Genomic DNA, 26,380 nt, shown 5'->3' with positions numbered 1-26,380 from the left:
ACAATAGATTAATCTTTTAGTGGAGAAACTTTAAGCCAGATCAGACCTAAGCACTGTTGATCACCAGCTAACCCAAGTAGGAGTCTAACAAGACCCAAAGTAAGATTTCCTTGAAAGACTAAGTTTATAAAGTTGTTTGGCTTTGGTTAATGCTATTGCTTCGGACCTGAATGGTCCATCTCTCTCTCCCCCACGTCTATAAAGTTGCCAAAGGGCTGTGCATTCTTTGAAGAAGAGGAAATAAAAAGAATGGGGAATGAGGGAAGAAATTCTGGATTGAAGTAGCAGAAGAGATTGGCAGAAAAAAATATGGGGTTGAGAAGGAACTGGATAATAAATGTTACAGACCTGGTTGAGGTCCCCTTGCTGGACATTCACTGGGCTGCTGTATTTGTATCCAAACAGTGGATCTGTGGGCTTTTAAGCTCCCCTTAGTCACTAGTAGGCTTCAGCCACTGAGGCTACAGCTACACTACTAGTTAGGGATGGGATTCCCAGCTTGTATAGTCATATTCTGTACTAGCTTTCATCTGAGCTAGCACACTAAAAATAGTAACGTAGCCATGGTACAACAGGCAACAGTGGCATGGGCTGGCTACCCTGAGTACAAAGCCACCTGATCTGTGCAGGTATGTACTCGGGGTGGTGAGCCTGGGTCGCTGCTTCCTGTGCTACTGCAGCTACACTATTTTTAGCATGGTAGCTCAGATGAGAGTATGTGAATGTCAGTTGGGAATTACATCCCTTGCTCGTAGTGTAGACACAGTCTGTCTTTGGTATCGGCCTGTCCAGCATGCTCTCTGGGCATGGACTCTGTCTGGTACCCCTTCTGGAAGTGGGACCCCAAGATCAATGATCACCTACCAAGACATCCCAATAGCTTAAGCACACCCTTTCCCAGAATTCCACTCTTCGGGGCACTGTGGTTTATAACAGCTTCATGAACATGTGATAGTTGAAGCAAATAGATACAGGCTTTGGAAAATAATTTCTAAAATCACTTTTCTTCACTTTATACAGCACAAGAGATGTAAAGATGAATGCAAAGTAAGAAACTCTTGTACAGCATTTCTGCGTCAGTTTCCTCATCACTCTTGAGCATTTTTTGGGATTTGGGTCAGTATCCTTTCAGGGTTCCAAATCCCCTCTGTTGGAGCACACTCCTTCAGCTCAGACCTTCTCCTCCGAAATCATCTCTGACCTATGCAGTCTGCTTCCTTCAGTTTAATTTGCATTTTTTCAGATTAACTGTTATATTTGTCATGATGTTAGAAAATAAATGATGCATTTCTTACTTACTAGATGATTTGTGTCAAATTGTGCCAAATATGGATGGAAATTCAGTTCAATTCACCAGAACAGCGTTTAGTTTTTTTAATTAAATAAAACTACCTTAAATGTGCTTGCTGCATAAGAAAACGTTTATCAAAACATGTTTTGCATTTATAAAAGGAAGTATTTAGTAGTTTATTTAAAGGAAGTATTTACTGGTTAATGGAACTGATTTCTGATGACCATATCTTTCAGTATTTTAGAACTAGTAGGTCACATCCCTTTGCACATAGTTTGTATTCATAGATTAGAAATGGAAAAAACTTCCCTGCTTTTTTTCAACTCCCAGTTTAACTTTGCATTAATTAATCATTGAGTTGAAGTAGTTGCATATACTGAAATTAAGAAAATACTCTTTCTGCACCTGCAGAAGAAGCTGCTATCAAAAGCTCATATAGCAGTTCAGCTAACTCTGGTTACAGGTGATTGGCCAATGACTTCCACATTTTCAGTGATTTAACTTTAAAACTTGGCAGCAAACGTACTGCTTTCTATTTTTTGTATTTAATTTAAATGATTTTAACAAGTTTAGGCCTTAACGTACACTGTCAATTACCATTTTTTTAAAATAACTGTTTAAAATTAAATCTGGATTTTAACTTAAAGAAAAAATTACTGTTTTTTATCCGTTCTGGTTCTCAGCCTCTGTTTTTAAAGGGCTGTACCTCAGTCTTTATTCCAATCCTGGAGAAGTTCTAGTGCTCTTCTCCTTCCCTGCAAACAAGCTGGGTTTAACTGATTCTTTTAGGTTTCAGCCTTTCCATTTGTTTAGGCAAAATCTATTCAGGTTTAGGTTTTGATGGTCTTTAACAACCATCCTATTCAGAGACAGTCAGTCAGGTGCACCACTCAGGCAGGGATATGGTGCAGATGATAAAACCTAGCTCTTGTACAGCAGTTTTCATCAGTAGATCTTGGAGTGCTTTACAAAGGTGGTCAATATCATTATACCCATTTTACAAATTGGGAAAGAGAGGTGCAGGGAAGGAAGTGACTTGCCCACGGTCACCCAGTAGACCATTGTCAGAGCCAGGAATTGAACCTAGGTCTCTGGTGTCTTGGTCCAATGCTCTGTCTAGTGAGCTGACTGCCATCTAGTCATAAGGGCTTAAATATATGGAGAACACAACCTAAAACAGAATTAATAAATTATACATAGACAGATTGCTCAAATTATTACGGTAAATAAGAGAGCAAGTAATTTTATTTTTATGGGGAGATTTATAGTTCCACATGATTTTGGGGAAGGGGAGAAGGAAGAGAATTTCTGTAGTTTTTCAGTCACCAATTCAATGAACTGTTCGTGGTGGATTGGTAAACCAAAAGAAATGTGTGTAAAAACCCTTTGTTTTGAACTACAATAGAATCCTGATTTTTACAAAAACTATTTTATATATGACCAGCTATATAAACCATTTTTCCTGATGATTGGGGTGTGTGTGTGTGTGTGTGTGTGTGTGTGTCAGAGAGAGAGAATCACATAATGCAGGTGATGTTGATGAAAAACAAATTGACATGCCATCATGTTCGTGTCTTCAAACGCCATTGCAAAGCAATTTCCAATACTCCAAAAGACCAGACAAAAAAGATGCAGTGACCATACTGCAACTTAAGCACCATATCTTTTGTAGTCCCCAATTAGTTCGTAAAATAGGGGTTCTACAACACTCCAAATCAAATCTGAAAGTGAAATTCATCTAGCAGAAATGAAACTAAAATCTTCTCTTGATCTAAATCGGGGTAGGCAACCTTTCAGAAGTAGTGTGCCGAGTCTTAATTTATTCACTCTAATTTAAGGTTTCGCGTGCCAGTCATACATTTTAACGTTTTTAGAAGGTCTCTTTCTATAAGTCTAGAATATATAACTAAACTATTGTTGTATGTCAAGTAAATAAGGGTTTTAAAATGTTTAAGAAGCTTCATTTAAAATTAAATTAAAATGCTGAGCCCCCCAGATCGGTGGCCAGGATTGGGCAGTGTGAGTGCCACTGAAAATCAGCTCGTGTGCCGCCTTTGGCGACCATAAAGTCTTACTCTTTTTTGTTACTGTTCTAATAAATTAATGCTTTAAAATATTTGACTGTTTTTTACATTGACAATATATGACCAGTCAGTTGACCAGTCATTTTTGGACTGGTCAAATGCCCAACCCTAATGTATGGCAGTTTTTCTTAAGACTTCTCTTCTAAACTGTATCCGCCATCTCCCTAAGCAGGGCCGGTTCCAGGCACCAGCAAAGAAGCAGGTGTCTGGGGTGGCCAATAGTAAGGGGCGGCAGTGCGTCCGTTGTCGGGGTGGCACGTCTGGTTCGGCGGCAGCAGCTCAATCAGCTCGCTCCAGATCAGCGGCAATTTGGCGGCAGGTCCTTCACTTGCCGTTTTCCTCTTCGGCGGCAGCTCGATCGGGTTGTTAGTTTTTTTGGTTTTTTTTCCGCCGCTTGGGGAGGCCAAAAAGCTGGAGCCAGCACTGTCCCTAAGAGTGCTTGCTTTGAAGAGGGAAGACTTCCATGGCATATGCTATTGACTTACAGACAGCAGAGAACACTTGGCAAGAGTGTTGTCTACTGCACACCCTGTTCTGTTTGAGTAATCTGTGTTGTAAAGATGAAGTGTAAGTGTTAGAAAGAAGGTTGTATGTGCTTCATATAGGAAATTCATTGCAAGTAATTTACTATTAACTGAAGAACATGAACTAGGTACCTTTAGAGTGCTAAATCAGGGTCTGCATGAGGCAGTGAGCGCAGCACATTAGAGCGCTTTACAAATCATATCCCTTTGTAGACAAGCCCTTAAAATTACTCTCCTTTATAAACCTCTAAAATGTTTAGTGGTAACCATACCATGCGTTATAAACATCTTACGTGGAATAGTGGTAAAAATACAGTGGTGTTTTCTTTTTTTTTTTTTTAAATAGAGTGAATTTTTTGTATTGGTAGTTTTTTGGATTTTGGATTTTAAATACGTGATTTAAAGTCAGCCAACAGAAATAGAAAGATAAACTTGCATAAAATGTAAAATTGATCATTGTTACTTTGAAGTTTCAAAGTTTCTTTTATCTCTTGGGACAGTTTCATACAAGAATAGCAGAAGGGAGGAGAGCTTCATTTGTCTTCAGCGTTTATGTTACAGTGAAATATGTATTGGATCTTTGAAAAGTGCTCTCATTAGTTGGCTTCGTATATATTAGGAGATGTTCCTATTTTAATATCGCCACAATATCAATCACAATTGAAGCACCATGTGATGGGTCTGTCTTAAACTTACTAAAGTGAAGAATGTTGAGCCAAGTAAACTGCCATCCAAACAGAAATAATAAACTGCATCTGACTGAATTGTGTGTTAAGACCTGTCTGTAAGGCATGGATCACTGACTTGAGATATAACTTAGAGAATTATTTTCACTTGACCAGTGCTTACTAATCCATTAAATCTAACATGTCAGTATTTAGTAATGTGACCCACAGTCCATGTTATATTTACACTTAAGCACACAGCAGAATCGGTGTTCTATTCTCATACATGTGTCAGAGCAAGGAACAATATTCTAAAAATCTTAATAAAAATAGTGTATGTGTAAGGCACTTTTTACCTTTTGGTAACTTGGCTATTTTAAAATAGACATGTGAGTTTTTTTAACATAATTGGATGACTCTCGGGTCTTTGCAATTATTTACAGAACCATTAACTTTCAAATTACCAATTGTAATCTGTCCAACTTTGACAGGGACAGTCATTACTACCTGATGTTTCTGTTAATGGCAATGAGTTGTATTCAATCCAGCCCCCTGTAGATAACCATAATTTTGCATTAAATGTGGGTTTAAATGTAATTTTCTTCACACAGAAGTAGAGTGAAATGCTATGACACTTGCATGTATGCCATTTGGACCAATTCATAATTTAGCTTTCAAAGAAAACTGTTACAAGTATTACTAAAGTGTTCATCACCAGGAATTGAACTTTTTCATATCAACTAGCCACAATGATTCAGTCTGCTAGTTTAAGTGGAAAAATACCTGCTCTGCTGCACTTCTGCAGAGTAAAGGAATAAAACAATTGTGTACTTTGTACTGTATTTAATTGTAGCAGTGTTAATCACCTTCTGTTTAATAAACTAAAAATGTAGTTTACACTCTCCTTTCTTTTCACATTTTCTATCCTCTCTGGCTTCACTCCACTTTTATGTTCATATTATCATTGTTCTGGGTGTGTTCCCTCTCTTCCTTCTTTATAATTTCCTTCTCCTACACTGTTGTTTTTTTTCTCATTTTCCTCTGTTTACTGTCTCTCCCATTTCTTCCCCCAAAGTCTGTACTATACTTAGAATTTTTTTTTTCTCTTCTTCTTCTCTTGGCTACTTCACCTACACCTACCAATTTTCCCACATATACCCACAAGCTCACATCTGGTTCCCTATATCCTCCAATTTAAAACAGCAAGGACTCTTTGCTACCTGGCTTTCTCTTGCATGGGAAGAGACTCAGCGTCTGGACCCTCTACTTATCTTCCACCCTCTCCCTAACGTAATTCATATCTAAATTGATGTTGAATTTGCTAGGGCTGACTTTGCTGTCCTGAGTGTTTTTATCTATTCAAGGGACGCTATCATAGGATCTAATCACATCAACCACACCATCAGAGGCTTGTTCACCTGCACATCTACCAATGTAATAAATGCCATCATGTGCCAGCAATGCCCCTCTGCTGTGTACATTGACCAAACCGGACAGTCTCTATGCAAAAGAATAAATGGACACAAATCAGATGTCAAGAATTGTAACACTCAAAAACCAGTCGGAGAACACTTCAGCCTCCCCTGGTCACTCAATTACAGACCTAAAAGAGGTAATTCTGCAACAAAAAAACTTCAAAAACAGACTCCAAGGAGAAACTGCAGAACTGGAATTAATTTGCAAACTGGACACCATTAAATTAGGCTTGACTAAGGACTGGGAGTGGATGGGTCATTACACAAAGTAAAAACTAATTCCCCATGCTAATTTTCCCCTACTTTTACTCACACCTTCTTGTCAACTGTTTGAAATGGGACATCCTGATTATCACTACAAAAGTTTTTTTTTTTTTTTCTCCTCCTGATAATAGTCCAAGCAGATGGACATCATACCAAAAGGACTAAAGGTAAAAAATCCATTACAATCTACATATCACACAGACTATGCTGAGAGACTCTCACACTCTCAAAGAAACTGCGAAACCACCTGAGCAGCATCCTATACAGCAAACAGGGAAAGATTAAGAATGAGCTCTCAAAACTGGATACTCTTATAAGAAACCAACCTTCCACACAAACTTCCTCATGGATAGACTTTACAAAAACTAGACAAGCCATTTACAAGACAAACTTTGCCTCTCTACAAAGGAAAAAGGACACTAAACTATCTAAACTGCTATATGCCACAAGGAGCCACAACAGTAGTTCCCTTAACCCACCCAGCAATATTGTTAATCTTTCCAGCTATACTCTTAGCCCAGCAGAAGAGTCTGTCCTATCTCGGGGCTCCTCCTTTTGTCCCTCCAGACCCACGAACATGATACAGTTCTGCGGTGACCTAGAATCCTACTTTCGACGTCTCCGACTCAAAGAATATTTCCAACATACCTCTGAACAGCATTCTAACCCACAGAATCCCCCCTACCAGCACTACAAAAAAAAGCATTCTGCGTGGACTCCTCCGGACGGTCGAAACAACAGACTGGATTTCTACATAGATTGCTTCCGTCAACGTGCAAAGGCTGAAATTGTGGAAAAGCAACATCACTTGCCCCATAACCTCAGCCATGCTGAACACAACGCCATCTACAGCCTCAGAAACAACCCTGACATCATTATCAAAAAGGCTGACAAAGGAGGTGCTGTCGTCATCATGAATAAATTGGAATATGACCAAGAGGCTGCTAGACAGTTCTCTAACACCACATTCTACAGGCCATTATCCTCTGAACCCACTGAGGATTACCTAAAGAAACTACACCATCTGCTTAAAAAAACTCGCTGAGAGAGCACAGGAACAAATCTGTACAGACACATGCCTAGAACCCCGACCAGGGACATTCTATTTGCTACTCAAGATCCATAAACCTGGAAATCCTGGACGCCCCATCATCTCAGGCATTGGCACCCTAACATCAGGCTTGTCTGGTTATGTGGACTCTCTCCTCAGTCCCTACGCTACCAGCACTCCTAGCTGTCTTCGAGACACCACTGACTTCCTGAGGAAACTACAATCCATCGGTGATCTTTCAGAAAACACCATCCTGGCCACTATGGACGTAGAAGCCCTGTACACCAATATTCCACACAAAGATGGACTACAAGCTATCAGGAACAGTATCCCCGATTAATGTCACAGCTAACCTGGTGGCTGAACTCTGTGACTTTGTCCTCACCCACAACTATTTCACATTTGGGGACAATATATACCTTCAAGTCAGCGGCACTGCTATGGGTATCTGCATGGCCCCACAGTATGCCAACATTTTTATGGCTGACTTAGGGGACGAGAGCTAAGGAAGCGTTGTTCTAATGCCCCTACTCTACTTGCGCTACATTGATGACATCTTCATCATCTGGACCCATGGAAAAGAAGCCCTTGAGGAATTCCACCATGATTTCAATAATTTCCATCCCACCATCAACCTCAGCCTAGATCAATCCACATAAGCGGTCCATTTCCTGGACACTACTGTGCTAATAAGCGATGGTCACATAAATACCCTCCTATACCAGAAACCTACTGACCGCTACACTTACCTACATGCCTCCAGCTTCCATCCAGGACACACCACACGATCCATTGTCTACAGCCAAGCTCTAAGATATAACCGCATTTGCTCTAATCCCTCAGATAGAGACAAGCACCTACAAGATTTCTATCAAGCATTCTTAAAACTACAATACCCACCTGCTGAAGTGAAAAAACAGATTGACAGAGCCAGACGCGTACCCAGAAGTCACCTCCTACAAGACAGGGCCAACAAAGAAAATAACAGAACACCACTAGCTGTCACCTTCAGCCCCCAACTAAAACCTCTCCAGCGCATCATCAGAGATGATCCTTTACTCTCACAGATCTTGGGAGACAGACCTGTCCTCGCTTACAGACAACCCCCCAAACTAAAGCAAATACTCACCAGTAACCACACATCACTGAACAAAACCACTGACCCAGGAACCTATCCTTGTAACAAACCCCGATGCCAACTCTGTCCACATACCTATTCAAGTGACATCATCATAGGGCCTAATCACATCAGCCATACCATCAGGGGCTCGTTCACCTGCATATATGCCATCATGTGCCAGCAATGCCCCTCTGCCATGTACATTGGCCAATCCGGACAGTCTCTACGCAAAAGAATTAATGAACACAAATCTGACAGGAATCATAATACTCAAAAACCAGTGGGAGAACACTTTAACCTGTCTGACCATTCTATGACAGACCTGCGGGTGGCTATCTTAAAACAGAAAAACTTCAAAAACAAACTCCAAGGAGAGACTGCTGAGCTGGAATTGATATGCAAACTAGACACAATCAACTCAGGATTAAATAAGGACTGGGAATGGCTGAGCCATTACAAACATTGAATCTATCTCCCCTTGTAAGTATTCTCACACTTGCTTCTTATCAAACTGTCTGTACTGAGCTATCTTGATTATCACTTCAAAAGTTTTTTTTCTCCTACTTAATTGGCCTCTCAGAGTTGGTAAGACAACTCCCACCTGTTCATGCTCTCTGTGTGTGTGTATATACATCTCCTCCAATATATGTTTCACTCTATATGCATCCGAAGAAGTGGGTTGTAGCCCACGAAAGCTTATGCTCTAATAAATTTGTTAATCTCTAAGGTGCCACAAGCACTCCTGTTCTTCTTAACTGATTAGTCTCCATAGAGTTGGTATGGCAACACCCATTTTTCATGTTGTCTGTATGTATATGTGTGTATGTATGTATATGTATAATCTTCCTACTGTATTTTCCACTGCATGCATCCGATGAAGTGGGCTTTAGCCCACAAAAGCTTATGCCCAAATAAATTTGTTAGTCTCTAAGGTGCCATAAGTACTCCTCATTCTTTTAATTTACCATGTATATGATGAATGTTCTAGGCTAGTTTAAGAGCTCATGAGCTTGAAAAAAATGGAACCTATTCCAAGTGTTTGATACATGTAAAAGTATGCCATACTTTAAATTGGATTTTTAATCTAGGATTGTAGGGTAGGTGATTTGAGGGAAGATATACACCCAAGTCATGGCTGAACCATTATTTTTCTTCAAATTTATATTTTAAAAAAATCAATAGGAGTTTATGTTGTGCTATGGGTGCATATGGGTGCATATCCTATTTTAATGTTGAAAGCCCAATTCGCTGGTATACTCTGGCTGTGGAAATCAGCCAGGATGGACACCCCATATTCCCCTAAGTCCGCACATGTTGGTTGTTTTACCTCCCTGCTGGCCTCCTATTGAGTGGTAGTCTTTTGCCATTGCTTTTTCAATGTATCTGTCAGCAGATTCTGATGTATAAAATCTTTTCTCAGAGAAACTCGCAAAGATTTGCTCTTTTAAAATATCGTCTGTTTTCAGTGGGCCTGAGGCTTTAGGGCACGTCTTCACTGGCAATGTTAAAGCGCTGCTGGGGCAACCCTTTAACTTGGCTTGGATAGAGAGAGAGCTGTCTCAGCACTCTAAAAAAACCCACCTCCATGAGGGGGATAGCTACCAGCGCTGGTGCACTGTCTACAATGTCATTTTACAGCACTGAAACTTGCAGCACTCGGGTGTGTGTGTGTTTTTTTTTTTTTTTTTTTTTTTTTCTTCACACCCCTGAATGAGAAAGTTGCAGCGCTGTAAAGTGCCAGTGTAGACAAGCCCTTAGGCTTTGGCTACACTCGGGACTTCCCAGCGCTGCCGTGGCAGCACTGTGAAGTGCGAGTGTAGTCGTGTCGCCAGCGCTGCGAGAGCTCTCTCACAGCGCTGTATGTACTCCACCTCTCCGAGGGGAATAGCATGCAGCGCTGTGAGCGAGCGTGCAGCGCTGCAGGCTCTGATTACACTGGTGCTGTACAGCGCTGTACTCTCGCTCGGGGGGGGGGAAGGGGCGCAAGTTGCAGCGCTGTACAACGCCAGTGTAGCCAAGGCCTTAGACTGCCCTCTGTGAGGTGCAGGGGAATGAAGGGAATGGCCATTGTTGTTTATAGTAGCCTAGGCTGTGGCCTCATTCCCATTTAGATAAATAGCAGCAGATGTCCTCCATTAAAGAGGGTAGTCTGTTGTAGAATTCTCTGGTGTAGAACAATGTTCTTTAGTTTCTGCTAAAGAAGAAATTTCTATTATGAAGAAAGGCAAAAAACAAAACAAAAAAACAGTTAAGCCTAAAACAATTCATATGTAGCCTATGTGCACAAAGTTTCAGTGAATTTTAACTATATGGGAAGTTAAAAGGTCCGACACTGACCCATTTTAACTCATCAGCCAACATTTACTTACAGCATTTTTTAATTTTCTTAGAATTTATAAGTTTGGGGAGGACACACTGTCTTTCATACAGAGTGAGTGGTCTCTGGTTAGGTGAAAAACTCAGCTCAGCCTTAACTGTGGAATCCTAACACCTCTATAAGACCGATAAACAAATATCCATCAAACTCCTCCAACTCTTAGCTTATTACTCAAGGGGGGGGGGGGCGGCAAGGTGAGCTTTTCAGTGTGCCAAGAAGGTTAACATCTGGGGTCTGGCGAACCAATGGTGGGGAGAGCAAATTCCAATGTCAAGGACCCCAGTGGTGAGTACCTTTCAGCAGCTCATTCTCACTTTATATCAAGGGGGCTCCAATATGAATGCTTCTTTGATCTCAGGTGTGACAGCATGGCCTGGGGAAAGAGGTGAGCTCTTGCATAACCTGGTTCCAAACAATAGAAAATTTTTGGCCCTGCTTACAAAGGCCTTACACTCAACTCCACAGCCTTTTTCTACATGTAATGCATTAACTTTTGAATGCTGCATCCCATAATTTCAACATTTCATGGAATGTACTAGGCACCAGTGGCCACTGACCAGAACCCTTGTGATCTTGGGAAAACAAAGGAGAAAAATGCGGGACAAATGGAGCCCCTTCCATCTGATTTACAGAGCCATAGTGGCTTCAAGCCCCTCTACAATTATGTATAGATCAAACAGTTGGTTGATGGCACCCATTAATGCTTTCTGCATAACAGTATCCTTGCTTATCCTGTCAATAGAGTTAACATGTTGACATTCTGAATGACATAACAGCCAGACAGAAGAATAATGGTGGTGGGGGAGAGAGTAAGAGGGGGATGGAGGTGTGCACACAGCTCAAGGCATGGGGGGGAGAGGGAGAGAATGAGGGACACTAGAATGGGAGGGGGCCACTGGTATGGAATGAGCTCATACAGAGCCTCTGCCATGGGAGGAGAGTGAATGAGGGACCTTGGAGTGGGTGGATAGGGAGTGGGGGGACACAACCCCTGGTGGGGTGGAGATTGGGGAACCCTTGTATGGGGGGAGAGAGGAAAATAGGTATTCACATAGACCACTTGTCAGTGGTGGTGGGGAGAATGGTTATCCTTTAGACGATTCTGCTCATACATCTCCAGCTTTCTGTAGGTGCTACTCATGTCTCTGTCCTTGTCCCCTTTTCTTCTTCCTCTATACCTTCTCTGGATAATCTGATTTGCAGACACAAATTCAGCTACCATTTATATGCTGATGACTCATAGATCTTCCTCTCTACTCCATACCTGTCTCCTTCTGTCCAGACTGAAATCTCAGCCTTTTTCTCTGACTTCTCCTTATAAATGTCTTGCTGTCAGTTCCAACTAAACATGACTAAAAACAGAGCTCCCAATCTTACCCCTCAAGCCCTCCCCACTACCTCCTTTTTTAATCACTGAGGACAATATCACAATCCTGCCTGTCACTCAGGTCTGTAATCTGGGCCTCATCTTTGACTTGGACCTCTGTCTAGATCCTCATATCCAGGCTATGTTTAAATCTTGCTGATACTTCCTGCATAACATCTCTAAGATATGGCCCTTCCTACCCATCCACATATTAAAACTTGACCACACTTTCATCTTACATTTTGATTACTGCAATATACTTGTCTTGGAGTTTGGCAGTCTTCCTTGTTCAGAGTGCCAGTGCAAAGATAATTTCCCTAGCCCATTGCTTTGACCTTGTCATCCCTCCCTTTGCCACCCTCCAGTGGCTCCCCCTTGTTTATTACATCTTCACTTTCAGGGCCCTTCACATCATCCCCACCCTACCTATCATCTCTCATTTGCATCAAGCTGTTGATGCCTGCCTCCAGTTGTCCCATGATGTCAGTCTCCATTGCCCACTTGTTAAATTTTCAAACAAGCATCTTTTTTTCTTTTTCCCATGCTGCCTGTCATGCTGGGGAGGTGGTCCCTGTAAACATCCACTATCTCATTCTCTTTCAAAGCCTTCCTCAAAACTCTTTAACAATGTCTACAAAAATCTTGAGGATGGTTGGGCTGCTGATGTGCTGTGACCACTGTCTGTCACAAATGTCTCATTGTTTCCTTGTACTCTTCCTGTTGTCTCTTGCATGTGCTTAGACTGTAAACTCCGTGGGGGCAGGGACTTTTTTGTTCAGTGTTTTGTACAGCAGCTAACACAGTGGGTTTCTGATCCATGAATAGAGCTTTTATGGGCTGTGGCAATATAAAAATAAAGATGAGCATCAGCTCCCTGCAGATATTAAAGGTTGTAAAAGTCTGCTGATGTGTAGCCTCTCTCCTGTTTTCCCTGGGCTTCTTATAGGTGGTTCCCTGGAAGTGCTGCTGGAGTGTTCTAGTCAACATGTTCCTGGGGGCTAAATGGGAACCTTGGGCCTGTTGCCCCAAAATTTGGAGCAGGGGCATGGGAGAAAGCTCCCAATAGGCCTGTCCTCTTCCCTTCTCCTGCTGTTGCTACTACCCATGCTGCTTCTACATTTCAGAGTTTTTCCACATTTCTTCTAGGATGGGAAAAGAAGCTTCTTACACATCACTGGCAAATTAAAAGTAAAATTTTCAAAAAGTACCTAAGTGAGTTAGTCTCCTAAATCACTTAAGCGCTTGGGAAAATTTTACCCAACATCTTTAACTTGTTTACTTCTGTTTTTCTAACTGTTCTTTTAGTTCCTTTTAAGAGAGCTCTACTGTGAGAGCCTAGAAGCCCATAGGATCTAGGGAGCATGTTGTTGTTTTGATTTATCAAGTTATCAGCATGGTAACTAAAGGCAGCATTATCTGCATCTTTAGTATAATGGTCAAATTATAATTAAGTATGAGGGATTGTTATATTACGGTTTATTTTACTTCTGGAGGTCCTGTTCAGTTAGAATGTCTTGGTGGCTTAAAATATTTCAAGAAAACAGTTGTTCTTGGTTCCTTTATTTAGGGTGCCATTATCCGAGAAGAAACCTTAGGGTCTGTATAGTCACACTGTTAATTATTGAAAGACAAACAAGACCCAACTTTACCCTCAATAATAAGTGTATCGCTCCTATTGGCTTCAGTTGGACTTGCAAGTGTTTATTTGAAGGGTGAATTTAGGGTCCTTCATATTTATCTCACTGCCTATAAAATAATACCCCAGTGGGGCAGATGGCTTATGTATTCACCCCGTCTACTGTATTGCAAGTTATATCAAGATAGATTAAAAAACAATGATTTGTGAAAGTACTAACTAATTTTGATTTTCTCTTTACAGTTTTTAAAACCGTGAAATCATGGCTCATTCAAAGACACGAGCCAATGATGGAAAAATTACGTATCCTCCAGGAGTCAAAGAAATATCTGATAAAATATCTAAAGAAGAGATGGTGAGGCGGTTAAAGGTTAGTAAATAGCTTGCTAAGTTTTGGAGTTTCATTTGGGGTATCTTGAAATTACTTTCAATATGAAATGAGACTTTGCATAATATACATTATACCTATTAAATTTGTGTGGTTTTTTTTTTTTATTTATTCGTGTTAACTCTCAGAGTAACTATTGGCTGCTTTCTGTTTTTGTGTTCTTCCGCTGCCTCAGACTAGTCCGTCCCAATTTTATTCAAATATTTTTGAAGTACAAAGTGGCAATCAATAGTGGAAATAAATGACATATTACGATTTCTGAGACATACTATTTAAAATAATTTCTTCTTATTTAAAAACAAGGCTATGTATATGGAAGGATCGCCTTAAATAGAATTGCCCTGGGTGAGTGTGTGAGATCTTTATGGGAGAAGTATGGATGAAATCTTTTTCTGTCACTTTCAGAATCCCTTTCACATATCTCAGGAGGGTGGTGGTGCCAGCTGCTTTATTCTGGAAAGAGGTGTGATTGCTTTTTTTAAAAATAATTTGCCTACTCTTGTAGGTTCTCTGTGCTCCATTAGGAATCTGTGGTTGATAGATTTCCACTATAGTGGTGCTGAGGTGTCACATAGAACAGAGCCAGTCCAGAACAAGTATGTTAATTTTTTTGATCAGCACATGGAAATGCATTAAAATTTTTATTTGATACCTTATCTTTTCTCCTGGTGTTTTGTTTTGTTTTGGTTTTTCTCTTTAGTGGAAGAACAATCGTGTTGTGGTTCATTTTCATATAAAATCTAGACTTAGGAAAGAGAGAGAAATAATATGTTTGATTAGCTTGATTGGTGCCCTTTTAGTAGGAGGCTGTCTGATATAAAATGAAAATATTGTAGGGTTAATCCCAGTTGTTAGTTGCTATATTCTAATGCACTATCTTAATGTGGCTGAGAACAGCAGATTGCAAGTAAGTGACAATTACTTCCTATAAGTACTTCTGTTTGTACCAGGCTGCAATGTGAGAATTATGAGTTAAGGATAAAGTCTTGAATAACATGATGTTTAAATTGGACCATTTGACATGTTTGGATATGAAAACCTTTCTGAGCAAGATGAGTAGATATTATGGAACTAGGGAAAACATATGGGGATGTAATTCTTTTCTAAGTGTAAAGCTCCAGAAAGTTTTTCCTGCCCATTATGATACGACAAAGTTGGTGGATCAGCATCAGGAGTTCCTAGATAAAGATAGTTGAAATTTTGGAAGAAGTACAGGGGATTTAGAAATGGTTTCCATTAAAATTTTGTTACCAAAAACTCTAGATTGCGCTGAAAATCTCAACTAGATGTTTCTAAGATGTTTAAACTTGTATCACATAAACCATATGGGCAACAGTTTCTTGGGTGGCTACAACTCTGATAAGTTGTAATAATGCTCTTGATTTTTTAGAATTAGAAATGTTACTGAAATATTTGCCCTAACATGGGAAGGAAAATGTCATTCCAGTTCAAGGTTACTCCAAGCGTTAAAGATCTGTCAGTAGCAGATGTTTCCCTTAAGCCAGGCATTGGAGATAGTACAAACTGGGGTGCAGGTCCCAATGTATGCTGGATTGATTTCCAGAGTTATTTTTGTAGCTGCAAGAGTTAAGGGCGAATTCCTGTACATTTGTTTTAAATAAAACATTTGCTTTGACTAAGGCAGCAGAATGGTTAGCTGACCGCACCTTGAGTTCTTTGTTAGTGTCTTGGAGGTATGATGGCAAGTGACATCCAAAAAACAAGTTAGTCCAATCTATAGAAGGAAAATATGGTATTGAAAACTCATTTCATTAGAATGCCTTTTGATGGAGATCTGCTGTTAGCAAAGGTTCTCAAGAGACTTTGCCACAAAGTAAATCTTATGGCAGACAGATACATACTTCTGTATTGCAGTTGAATTTTTATAGACTGCTGACAGGTATCAGATTTTCGAGATCAGGAGCCTGAGTAATGGGTAGTCCCTTTTCAGATTCCAAATAGGGAGCATTTAGTTCAGTTCCTGTTTTTCTAACATTTTTCTTGATATGCACATCCATACATAGGATCCTTCAGATTCTTTCATGAGTTGGGAAGAGTTTTCCTTTATTCTTTAAAAGTACAGTTTACCCTCACTGTAACAAACCCCTCTGGATCCAAGCCATTTATTTGTTATAGCCAGGGGTTTGTTATAACAAAAAGAGACCTGCGGAGGGGTTTTGGGTGTGTGTGTGTGCGCGCGCGCGCAGGGTCGGCACCAGCTTGCCAAGGAGGTGCTTGGGGTGGCTACTCCGGAGAGGTGCGGCACGTCCAGCTATTCAGCGGAAATTCGGCGGACGGTCCCTCATTCCCGCTTGGAGTGAAGGACCTCCCGCCGAATTGCCGCCGCGGATCGCGATCGCGGCTTGGGGCGGCAAAAACCCTGGAGCCGGCCTTGTGTGTGTGTGTGTGTGACAGCTCTGTCAGCCCCCAGGGTTTGTTACAGCCCAAGGTTCATTATTGTGAAAGGCATTCTAGCATGGGTGTACTATATACATCTAATGTATCCTTCAGTATTCAAGATGACTGGATAGAGTCAAAGTTGTTTGGAGTCTCCTGTATCCAAGAATCTTAGTGCAGTATAACATTAGGAAAAAATTAGGGTTATCTCACCTTCAGATCCAAACAGTGGGTCTTCAGCCATGGGGAAGGGATGGCTCAGTAGTTTGAGTATTGGCCTGCTAAACCCAGGGTTGAGAGTTCAGTCCTTGAGGGGGCCACTTAGGGATCTGGGGCAAAATCAGAACTTGGTCCTGCTAGTGAAGGTAGGTGGCTGGACTCAATGACTTTTCAGGGTCCCTTCCAGTTCTATGAGATAGGTATGTCTCCATATATTATTAGCCATCTTGCAGCTTTAAGGGCAGTGTCATGGGGTCCACTCAAGGCACGTGGCGCTGCCTCCTGGTGGTTCTGGGAATTAGCTCTTGCCAGGCACTGCCCTCATCTGGCGGTATCTTTACCTGTCGTCATGCCCTGCAGTCCCTCTTGCTCCAGGAACTGCAGCCTGCTCTCTGTGACTCCTGAGAGGTGCAGGGGAGCCCGGCTTCTCTTAGGGCCCTCATTGCCAGAAGTTGCCCGTCGACCAAAGTAAAAGCAGGCCGACCTCACTGCAGATACTGCACCAGGGTCCAGACTTGGCTAAGGCCCCAACACCTAAAAGCAAGCCGATCATGGGACTGCCCCATAAGACAATGGAGCATCCTCGGTCCCTGGACCGCAGGCGCAGATCCCCATCTTTCTGGCCTAGGACCCCAACACTGCATCTCCGGTCAGAAGACCCAAGTCCCTGACACTGCGCTCTTCCCCTACGAGACACGGGACACTAGAGTCGAGGCACTGGTCCCCATGCCACCAGTACTGGTGAGCTTCCTGCCAAAGGTTGTCACGGCCTAGGTCACCTTTGCCCAGCCCATCTCCCAGACGTTGGTCCCCACCTGGGCAGGATCGCTCCCAGTCATGGCACCGGTCTCCATCTCCCTGGTACTGCTCGTTGGGCAGGCACCGATCCTCGCTGGTTGCTGGCCAGGGTCAGTCGGCAAACTCAGGCCTTGACGGTTCTGCCCGGGATGCTGGAAGGCAATGGTTGGAGTTGGATTGGGACCTGCGAAACCCATGCTGTATCTGCAACTCTGGTGTGGCAGCAGGGACAGTGGCCTGCTCAATGGCCGTACTGGAACTTGTGGGGTGTGCCTGTAATGCCAGTCCCATATTCCCACCAGTCCTCCCTGGCTGCCTCAGACAAACTGCTCTTGGCATTGCCAGCACCAGAGTCGGAACATGGTACCGGATCAGATGCGGGGGCAGCACCTTGGACTCCAGCACCCAAGGAGCCGTCCCCGGAGAAGGAAGGGAAACCTGGCCTTCCCCCGGTGGGGCAATCATCGTCATCATTTCCAGACAAAGCAATGGCGGGTCCCTCCCACACGGGCAGTCCCCCTGACGACTTCAGTGAACACCAGTCTCTTCTTAAAAGGGTGGCTACCAACTTGAACTTAAAAATTGAGGCCGCAGAGGAGATTGATTGACCTCTTTAATGTTATATCCTCCTCCATCCCAGCCCGGGTCGACTATCTGTCCACTCAGGGTTCCTTAAGATTGCCAAATCGCTGTGATAGACCCTCTCTTCCATTCCACCTACGTCTGAGATGTCAGAAAAGAAGTATTATGTCCCTGTAAAAAGGTTTGAATAGCTGTATGCACACTCTCCAGCGGCATCACTGGTCGTGTCCGATGTTAATGAAAGGGACAGGGAGGGCCAAGTCAGTGTCACGCTGGAAAAACAAAGATGCCAAGAGACTGGACTTATTTGGCAGGCTGATTTATTTGACGGCCAGCCTGCAATTTCGGGTGTCTAACCGCCAGGCCCTGTTAGACAGGTACAATTTTAACCTGCCGGACTCCCTTAACAAATTCAGGAGCGGCCCAGGAGTTCGCTGCTCTAATCAACGAAGGCACAGTTGTGGCAAGGGGGGCCCTCCAGATGGCCTGGGACACAACTGACTCAGCGGCTACTGTGATTGCCTCTGCGGTGGTCATGAGACGCAGCTCCTGGTTGCAGTCCTGGGTTGTCCCAGGAAATGAAGTCCACCATTCAGGACCTCCCATTTGAGGAGGTGGGGATCTTCTCTGAACTCATGGACTTGAGAGTCTACAGCCTTAAAGACTCCCGTGCCACTCTGCTCCTTGGGCCTCCATACTCCTCAATAGGCCAGGAAGCTGTTCCGCCCTCCGCCTCCACAGTCTGGGTGCTGGGAGACTCTTCGGCTGAGCACCTACAGGAGAAAGACCCCTTGTTTCTATCCTAAGCGGTGACACCTGTTATCTTCGTGTTCTTCTGCTCAGCCTGACCTTTCCAGGAACCATGGAGGCCAGAAGCAGACATTTTGAGGGTGCGCTCAAGGATGACGCCCCAGTCGCTTCCCAGGATCCACCCTTCCCCTCTTTCCTGGACTGCCTCCGCCTCTTCCTATTGGCCTGGTCTTGACTAACTTTGGACCATTGGGTGCTTGAAGTAATATCCTCAGGTTACACCCGGCTATTTGTGGCTGACCCTCCGTCCCACCCTTCTTCCCCATCCCTCTTCAGAGACCCTTCTCATGAGCAATTCCTCGTCTAAGAGGCAGAGAACCTTCTGCACCTAGGGGCGGTGGAGGAGGTCCCTTGGGATGTGAAAGGAAAGGGGTTCTACTCCCGCTACTTCCTAATCCCAAAAGCAAAAGGAGGCCTCAGACCCATTTTGCACCTGCATCGCTTCAATAAATCTCTCAAGTAGTTGAAGTTTCACATGGTCTCCCTTACCTCCCATCATTCCCTCCTTGGATCCGAGAGACTGGTACGCTGCCTTCCACTTGAAAGATACATTTCCATTTTTGCAGAGCACAGGCGCTTCCTTTGTTTTATGCTGGGCCAGCACCATTTCCAGTTCACGTCAGTACCATTTGGTCTCGCGTCATCCCCAAGAATGTTCACAAAGTGCATAGCACAAGGGGCTGCTTACCTGAGGTGTCAGGGTGTTCAGATTTACCCAGACCTTGACGACTGGCTGTCACAGACTCACAGATCGTGCCCACTCTTGGCCCTGTGCGGTCTGTCAGGGGGTGCCCCTTTCAGTGAGACAGCCCTTCTCGGGGGTCCACTCTCTCTCAAGGTTAAGCCTCTCCACCTTCTGGAGCTGCACCTCTCTGAGCCTTAGCACGTCTGTCTCTCGCCGTGGGCCCCCTCAGGGAGTCCACTCGCTCTGGACCCCCGGGGCCTCCACCCCCTGAAAGGGATGATGCAACCCTGTTCTCTAGACTGGAGTGACTCTCAGCCAGCATAAAACAGGAGGGTTTATTGAGCGTTGAACACAGCACAGGAAATTCTCAGGGCCCCTGGCCTGGCCTCCCTCAGCACAACACATCCAAGTCTCCCCAGCATCCAGGTGGGCTCTGCCTGCTCTCTCTCTCTCCAGCCCAGAGTCCCCCTGCTTCCCAGCTGGGCATCTGATATCACTGGCCTCAAGCCCTGCCTCTGTCCATTGTCTTCTCTCCAGGGAAACAGGATCATAAACTGGGTTGCTGGGCCTCCTCTCCTTGCTTCTGTCCTCTGGCTGGAACCGGCTGGTTAGGTCATGGGGTCCTCTCTTTACAGTCCATTGTACTCCCTCTGGCCAGAACCGGCTGTGACTCCTGAGCTGGGTCCTCAGGTTGTCAGGTCACCAGTCGCTGGGGTGTCCATCCTCCAGGCCATTGGCTGGGGTCCCAAGTTCCCTCTCCGGTCCTCTGTAACAACAAACTCCCTCTCCCTTCACCTCGTTAAACCAGTAACACCCAGGGACACTGAGTCCCACTCCCTCGGCATGCAAACCATTGGAAAACTAAGGAAAACACAAGAAAATCCCCCACTTTGTCACACTGGCTAATAAAGGGCCAGTCTCGGGATCAGCTGTGGCAGCATCTCGATCTGGTTTGTTCCACGACCAGGGGCTGTTAATAAATGAGAAAGTTGAACTTAATTCCGGTACAATGCATAGAGTTCATTGGAGCAGTCATCGACTCTGCTCAAGCCAGAGCCTTCTTCCCCGAGGCTTGATTCCAAGTCATGGCAGACTTCATCTTGTGCATGCGAGCCCACCTTCTTACTGCTCACAAATATTATGATTATAAAATACCATAGTTGTTTTGAAGTATTTTATCAGGAAGTGCAAAGTGAGCCACTTAACAAGTAATGTTCTCTCTCATTTTAGTGCTACAAAATTAAGGCTTTAAGAATGGGAATTTTGCCACTAACTTCAATGAGTGAAGGATCAAGCTTTAATTGCCATTTTGCTACATCCAATGGCAGTTGCACTAATTAAAATAGTTACATCTCTGGGATTCAAATAAGAAATTCATATATAATGACTTAGATTCTTCAATTTAAAAATAGCCCATAAAATAAATTGCATCATATGGAAAGTGGGTATTGGAATTTCATTCTAATAATCAAAGGGCCAAACATAATACATCTTTTTATCCCCTTCACACAAGCATTTTATTTAAATTGCACTAGTGACTGAATGTCTTCATCAACATATTTTACTGGGCTTTTAGTTTTTCTTTGTCTGTCTTGTCCATTTAGACTGTGAACTCTTCAGGGCAGGGACCATTTTTACTCTGTTTATACAGGACTTGGCCCAGTTGGGCCCTGATTTTGATTGGGATCGCGTAGTGCTACTGTAATAAAAATAGAATTAATTTGCACAAAGTCCTGGGTTAATGTATGATTGCATTGAAACCCAGTGCACTCTGCTCTGGTTGGTGGGTTGTCCTGGTGAGAAGCTTGTTTCAGCCTTTGTTTTAGAGGACAGAAACTTAAAATATCAAAAAGAAAATAAATGGGGGGGGGGATTCAGATTGGGGTTTGTCAGCTTTGTCTGTGTCACTCTAAATGTTTTAAGCAGAAATTTAAGCTTCCTAATAAAAGTTGACTGCTTTTGCTTTCTGGGTTTACTTGTGCATGGCTAATGCAAAGGTAAACACCTCTCTTATCTCAGTCGAATCAGTAATTGTCTTTTTAGAGCACTGGTTCTCAAACTTAATTGCACTGCGCCCCCCCTTCTGACAACAAAAATTACTCCCAACCCCCAGAGGGGGGACTGAAGACTGAGCTCTCCCAAGTGCCACTGCCCTGGCCGGGAAGGTCAAAGCTCAAGCCCCACCGCCCCGAGTGGGGATGGGGAGCAAGGCCGAAGCCCAGGGCCCTGGGCAGTGGAGGTTGGGCTTCAGCCCCAAGCAGTGGGGCTTGGGCTTTAGCTTCGGCCTCAGGCCCCAGCAAGTCTAACGCCAGCTCTGGCAACCCCATTAAAATAGGATTCGGACTCACTTTGGGATCCAGACCCACAGTTTGAGAACTGCTGCTTTAAAGGTATATTAAATGTTACTTTGTGGCTTTCAGCAACTGTGCAAAAGCTGAGTGTTGGGAGGGTGGAGAAAGGGTAGAATTGCATGAGCTCTTGTCTTATTTTGAACGAAGACCTGTTTACATAGAGAATTTCACTTATATGTTGATGTAATTTTTTTTATAGATGGTTGTGAAAACATTCATGGATATGGACCAGGACTCTGAAGAAGAAAAGGAGCTGTATCTAAATCTTGCATTACATCTTGCTTCAGATTTTTTTCTCAAACACCCTGATAAAGATGTGCGCTTGCTGGTAGCATGTTGCCTTGCTGATATTTTCAGAATTTATGCTCCTGAAGCTCCATACACCTCACCAGATAAACTGAAAGTAAGTTGAAATAAGCACACATGCAGAAAATATATGAAGGGGGAAAAAAAAAAGTGGTGGTGGGGGAGAAAGGGCAGAACAAATATATTTCGCCCATTGCACCCCAAGCAAAATGATTTTATCTACTACTGGTTCCACCAGGTTACTAGTTATTTATTTTGATTTATACAATAAGTTACTTGAGAAATCCAAGGCTTTAACCTGGTTATGGGGACACAGGTTCTGTCTGCACTGCAAATTTTAACTGCTATAAAAGTTGGGAGATAAGTGTTATAATTAAATCTCCTAACTCAGTTATATTGTAGACATAACAAATATAACTGATTAGAAGCATAACTGTTGCAACTGTGGTCCCAATCTATGAAAGAGGCAAGATAGGTAAAGTAATATCTTCTGTTGAATCCACTTCTGTTAGTGGAAGTTGTAAGATTTCGAACTGCTGAGTCTCTGTGTATCTTGAAAGCTTGTATCTTCCACCAGCAGAAGTTGGTTCAATAAAAGATAATACCTCACCCACTTTATATCTCAGGCAATCTCTGTTTCCATATATAATATTTAAAGGCTTTTGGAATTAACTTTTATGTCTGTTTTCAATATGAGATTAACTAGAATATCTACTCTGCTGTCCTTTTAGTAGTGTTGACAGGTCTATAGCTTCCACAGGATCCTTCTGTGAGAGAGCTGCAAAATCCCCTCTGCCAGCACTTTTAAGGTAGTGATCACTAGTGCTTTCAGTTAGCATTTTTGGGTATTTCTCTTGGGATCTGTGGGACCCATGCTTGTTGACTTGGTGTTTCCAAGCCTGCACTTGTGTGCCTCGCTGCATTGTAAACCTGAGTTTACAGTTGCTGGACCTAGGTCACAGCTGTACTAACATGTCTACACTGCACTACGCAGACCTTATGACTCTAGTCCATTACTTGAAATGTGTCCACACTGAAAAGTAACAGGGCTTGGACCTGAGCTGCAGCAGGACTCTGACTCTGATCCACTCCTCTATCTAGGTTCTAGGGCCTGGGTCCTGAGTGCTTGCTGACTGAGTTGGACTGATGGGGAGGCTTGGGCTCAAACCAGAGTCAGAGACCAAGTTTAGTGTGTAGTGTAGAAATGCCCTTGGAGGGCAGAGAGAATTTTATTGAAGAAAGATGTGTTTGAAAATAGTTCAAATTATGGTGTTACTCTCCACCCAACTGAGAGAGTGATCATTTCTACTGAGAATTTGAAAGTTGCAAAGTTTTAAGAGTGACCTTACTCTACATTATGTGAAATACCCATAGCCCAACGAGATGGAGATGGTTGATTGGGAAATGACAGTTTAAGCAGCTGCAAAGTCATCTTTTTGTTACAGAAACTTTCCTATTATGGCAGTTCTTAGATGGCTTTATGCTTTTTGTAATGCGGGGGGGGGGGGAACCACTACCAGCTAAATTCCTTCTAAGCTGCGCAGCAAGCTATCAAGGGCCATGCAGGTGGGGAGAGGCAGCTGGGAAGAGGTGCCCCTCCTATGGCGCAGGGGGGAGAGGTGGCCAGGAAGAGGTGCCTCTTCCACAGCCCGTCCCCAAGATGCTGCGGAGAGAGAGGGAAGGCTGGGGAGAGCCTTCTCTCCCTGCCTCAGCCCTGAGCCTCCTCCCGCACTCCAAGCTCCTCAGCCCTGGCCCCACCCCAGAACCCACACCCCCAGCCAGAGCCCTGAGCACCCTCCCATGCTCCGAACCCCTCGGCCCCACCCCTGCCACACATCACCTCCATAGTGGTGCACATAACAAAATTCATTCCGCACATGCACGTAAAAAAAATATAGGGAACACTGAACACCGGTCCTACCTTCTCTCTCCTTCTTCTCCTGCCCCTCAAACAAACAGCTTTTCACTACCCTGTCTGAATCTTGACTGATGGGTTGGTTTTTTTCTTTTTAATAGGCAGCAGTGAAAATTAATATTTAAAAAATAGTGGTGTCTTTTGTTCATTGTCTCCTGCTCTTGGCTTTCACTTCTCTAGTCTGTCTTTGTCTGCAGATTTCAGAATTGTGCCTTTCAGAGATAAATTTGTAAGTGCATCAAAGACATGAAAAAAAGGGCAGATAGTGGTATCACTTTCTTGTAAAATAGTAGTGCAGCAGATGGAGTATGACATTACACCGGGTACAGTCTGAGCTGTTGAACAGCTGTGTCCCCTCAATTCACCAATCCTGGGGTGCCTTTTACACTGTTTTGCTTTGAGAACTGCTACTCCTAGCATGCAAAATTACTCCCAACTGAATTACATGAATGCTCTGGCCAGCCACTCATGATTTACATACAGGGCAACACCAACAACTTCCCAGTACCAGACCTTTTCCTAGAAATGTGCATCTTGTACTGCCCAGCTCTCTACTGGACAATATGAGCTCATATAAAGTCTGTCATTTCATCAGTGGAAAATCGTAGAATCATAGGACTGGAAGGGATCTTGAGAGGTCATCTAGTCCAGTCCCCTGCACTCATGGCAGGACTAAGTATTATCTAGATATGCACAAACTCCCTATTATAGGATATGCACAAACTGTTATTTCAAGTGGAGATGCCCCAACACTTCAACCCAAACAAATGGGTTTAGATAAAACAAGTTTTTTAACTACAGAAAGATAGTTTTTAAGTGATGTACAAGTAATGAGGCATAAAGGCGGAATTGGTTAAGAAGCAAATAAATGATAATATGCAAAGTAATACCTAACTTAGCAAGCTAAATGGATTCAAAGCAAAGATTTTATCTCACAATATGCTTACAGCAATCTATAAGGCTCTCAGCCAGGACCCCTCCCCCAATTCAATGTTGCTTCCTTTGTCTTTAAGCATTGTAGCTGCCATGAGTAGAGACGGGGTGGGCAGGAGCCTAGGTGATTTGGAGGCCACTGTTTGTTTGTTTTCTCCTTCTTATGCTCTTCTCCCCTCTTTGAGGATTATCTCCAGCTGAGGTTCAGGCGACAGCCAATCTGTTTACACACAAACTCCCAGCTGTTCCACTGTCAATATGTAAAGTTCTCGTTCACACCCTTCTTCTTGACAAAGAATGATCACTTACCTAGGTGATAGTCTGTAATAGTTCATCTGATTATGCTGATATCTGGCTGAGGCACCCATGTGTCTGTCTCTGAAAAACTAGTTTGTGCCTAATTTTTCTTAAACTTGGAGCATGTAAAAAGAACAGGAGTACTTGTGGCACCTTAGAGACTAACAAATTTATTAGAGCATAAGCTTTCGTGGACTACAGCCCATATGCATCCGAAGAAGTGGGCTGTAGTCCACGAAAGCTTATGCTCTAATAAATTTGTTAGTCTCTAAGGTGCCACAAGTACTCCTGTTCTTTTAATGTTGATATACACATTTTACCAGGACAATAATGTTCAGTAGATTGAGTTTTCATATGGTATCTCTCAAGGCATACTTTGTACAAAATTTATTGTAGTCTTGTAAAAATAGTAAATATAGGGTATAGTGTGTCACACTGAGACAGTTTATATTCATGAAATGAGTTCACAGGTGTCCTGGTTGCAGGGCTAAAGACTTTTTGATACAAAGAATGACGATACCTTTATTCCCACATGAATATGAAGAAATTAAGAGGAAGAATGCCTCTTTCTGGACCAGTGTTTTGTTTTCCCAGATCTTACCCCACTATTTTCCTTTTAAATCTTTCTGGCTTTTTAATCATGCATACATTGTTTTAGCCTGAAATTGAGATTGGGCTTCAGCCTCTAAGGCCCACTCAAACAGGGCCGGCTTTAGCAAGAGCGGGGCCCGATTCCTGGGGGTGGGGCTTGCTGCAAGCCCCGCCCCCAGGACCCGAGCCGAGCCGCGCCACCGGGGGGGGCCGGGGGGGCCCCGAGCCGCGCCGCCGGGGGGGCCCCGAGCCCAG

The 26,380-nt window shown here is 43.3% G+C and overlaps 1 protein-coding gene across 3 annotated transcripts in view; it reads left to right on the top strand.

Annotated features, from left to right (window-relative positions):
* PDS5B (PDS5 cohesin associated factor B) overlaps nt 1–26,380 on the top strand; it is a 263,572-nt gene that overhangs the window by 48,681 nt on the left and 188,511 nt on the right. For all 3 annotated transcript variants that reach the window (XM_054015327.1, XM_054015328.1, XM_054015326.1), the window contains exons 2-3: nt 14,097–14,223; nt 22,283–22,486. In XM_054015327.1, the coding sequence (XP_053871302.1) occupies nt 14,116–14,223; nt 22,283–22,486 (312 nt within the window). In that variant the 5' untranslated portion in view covers nt 14,097–14,115. The remainder of the gene's footprint in view (nt 1–14,096; nt 14,224–22,282; nt 22,487–26,380) is intronic.

Source organism: Malaclemys terrapin, chromosome 1 (assembly GCF_027887155.1).
Source record: "Malaclemys terrapin pileata isolate rMalTer1 chromosome 1, rMalTer1.hap1, whole genome shotgun sequence".
NCBI classification, from domain to species: domain Eukaryota; kingdom Metazoa; phylum Chordata; order Testudines; family Emydidae; genus Malaclemys; species Malaclemys terrapin.
The sequence above is the reverse complement of the archived record's forward strand: the minus strand, read 5'-3'. Positions and strand labels throughout refer to the sequence as shown.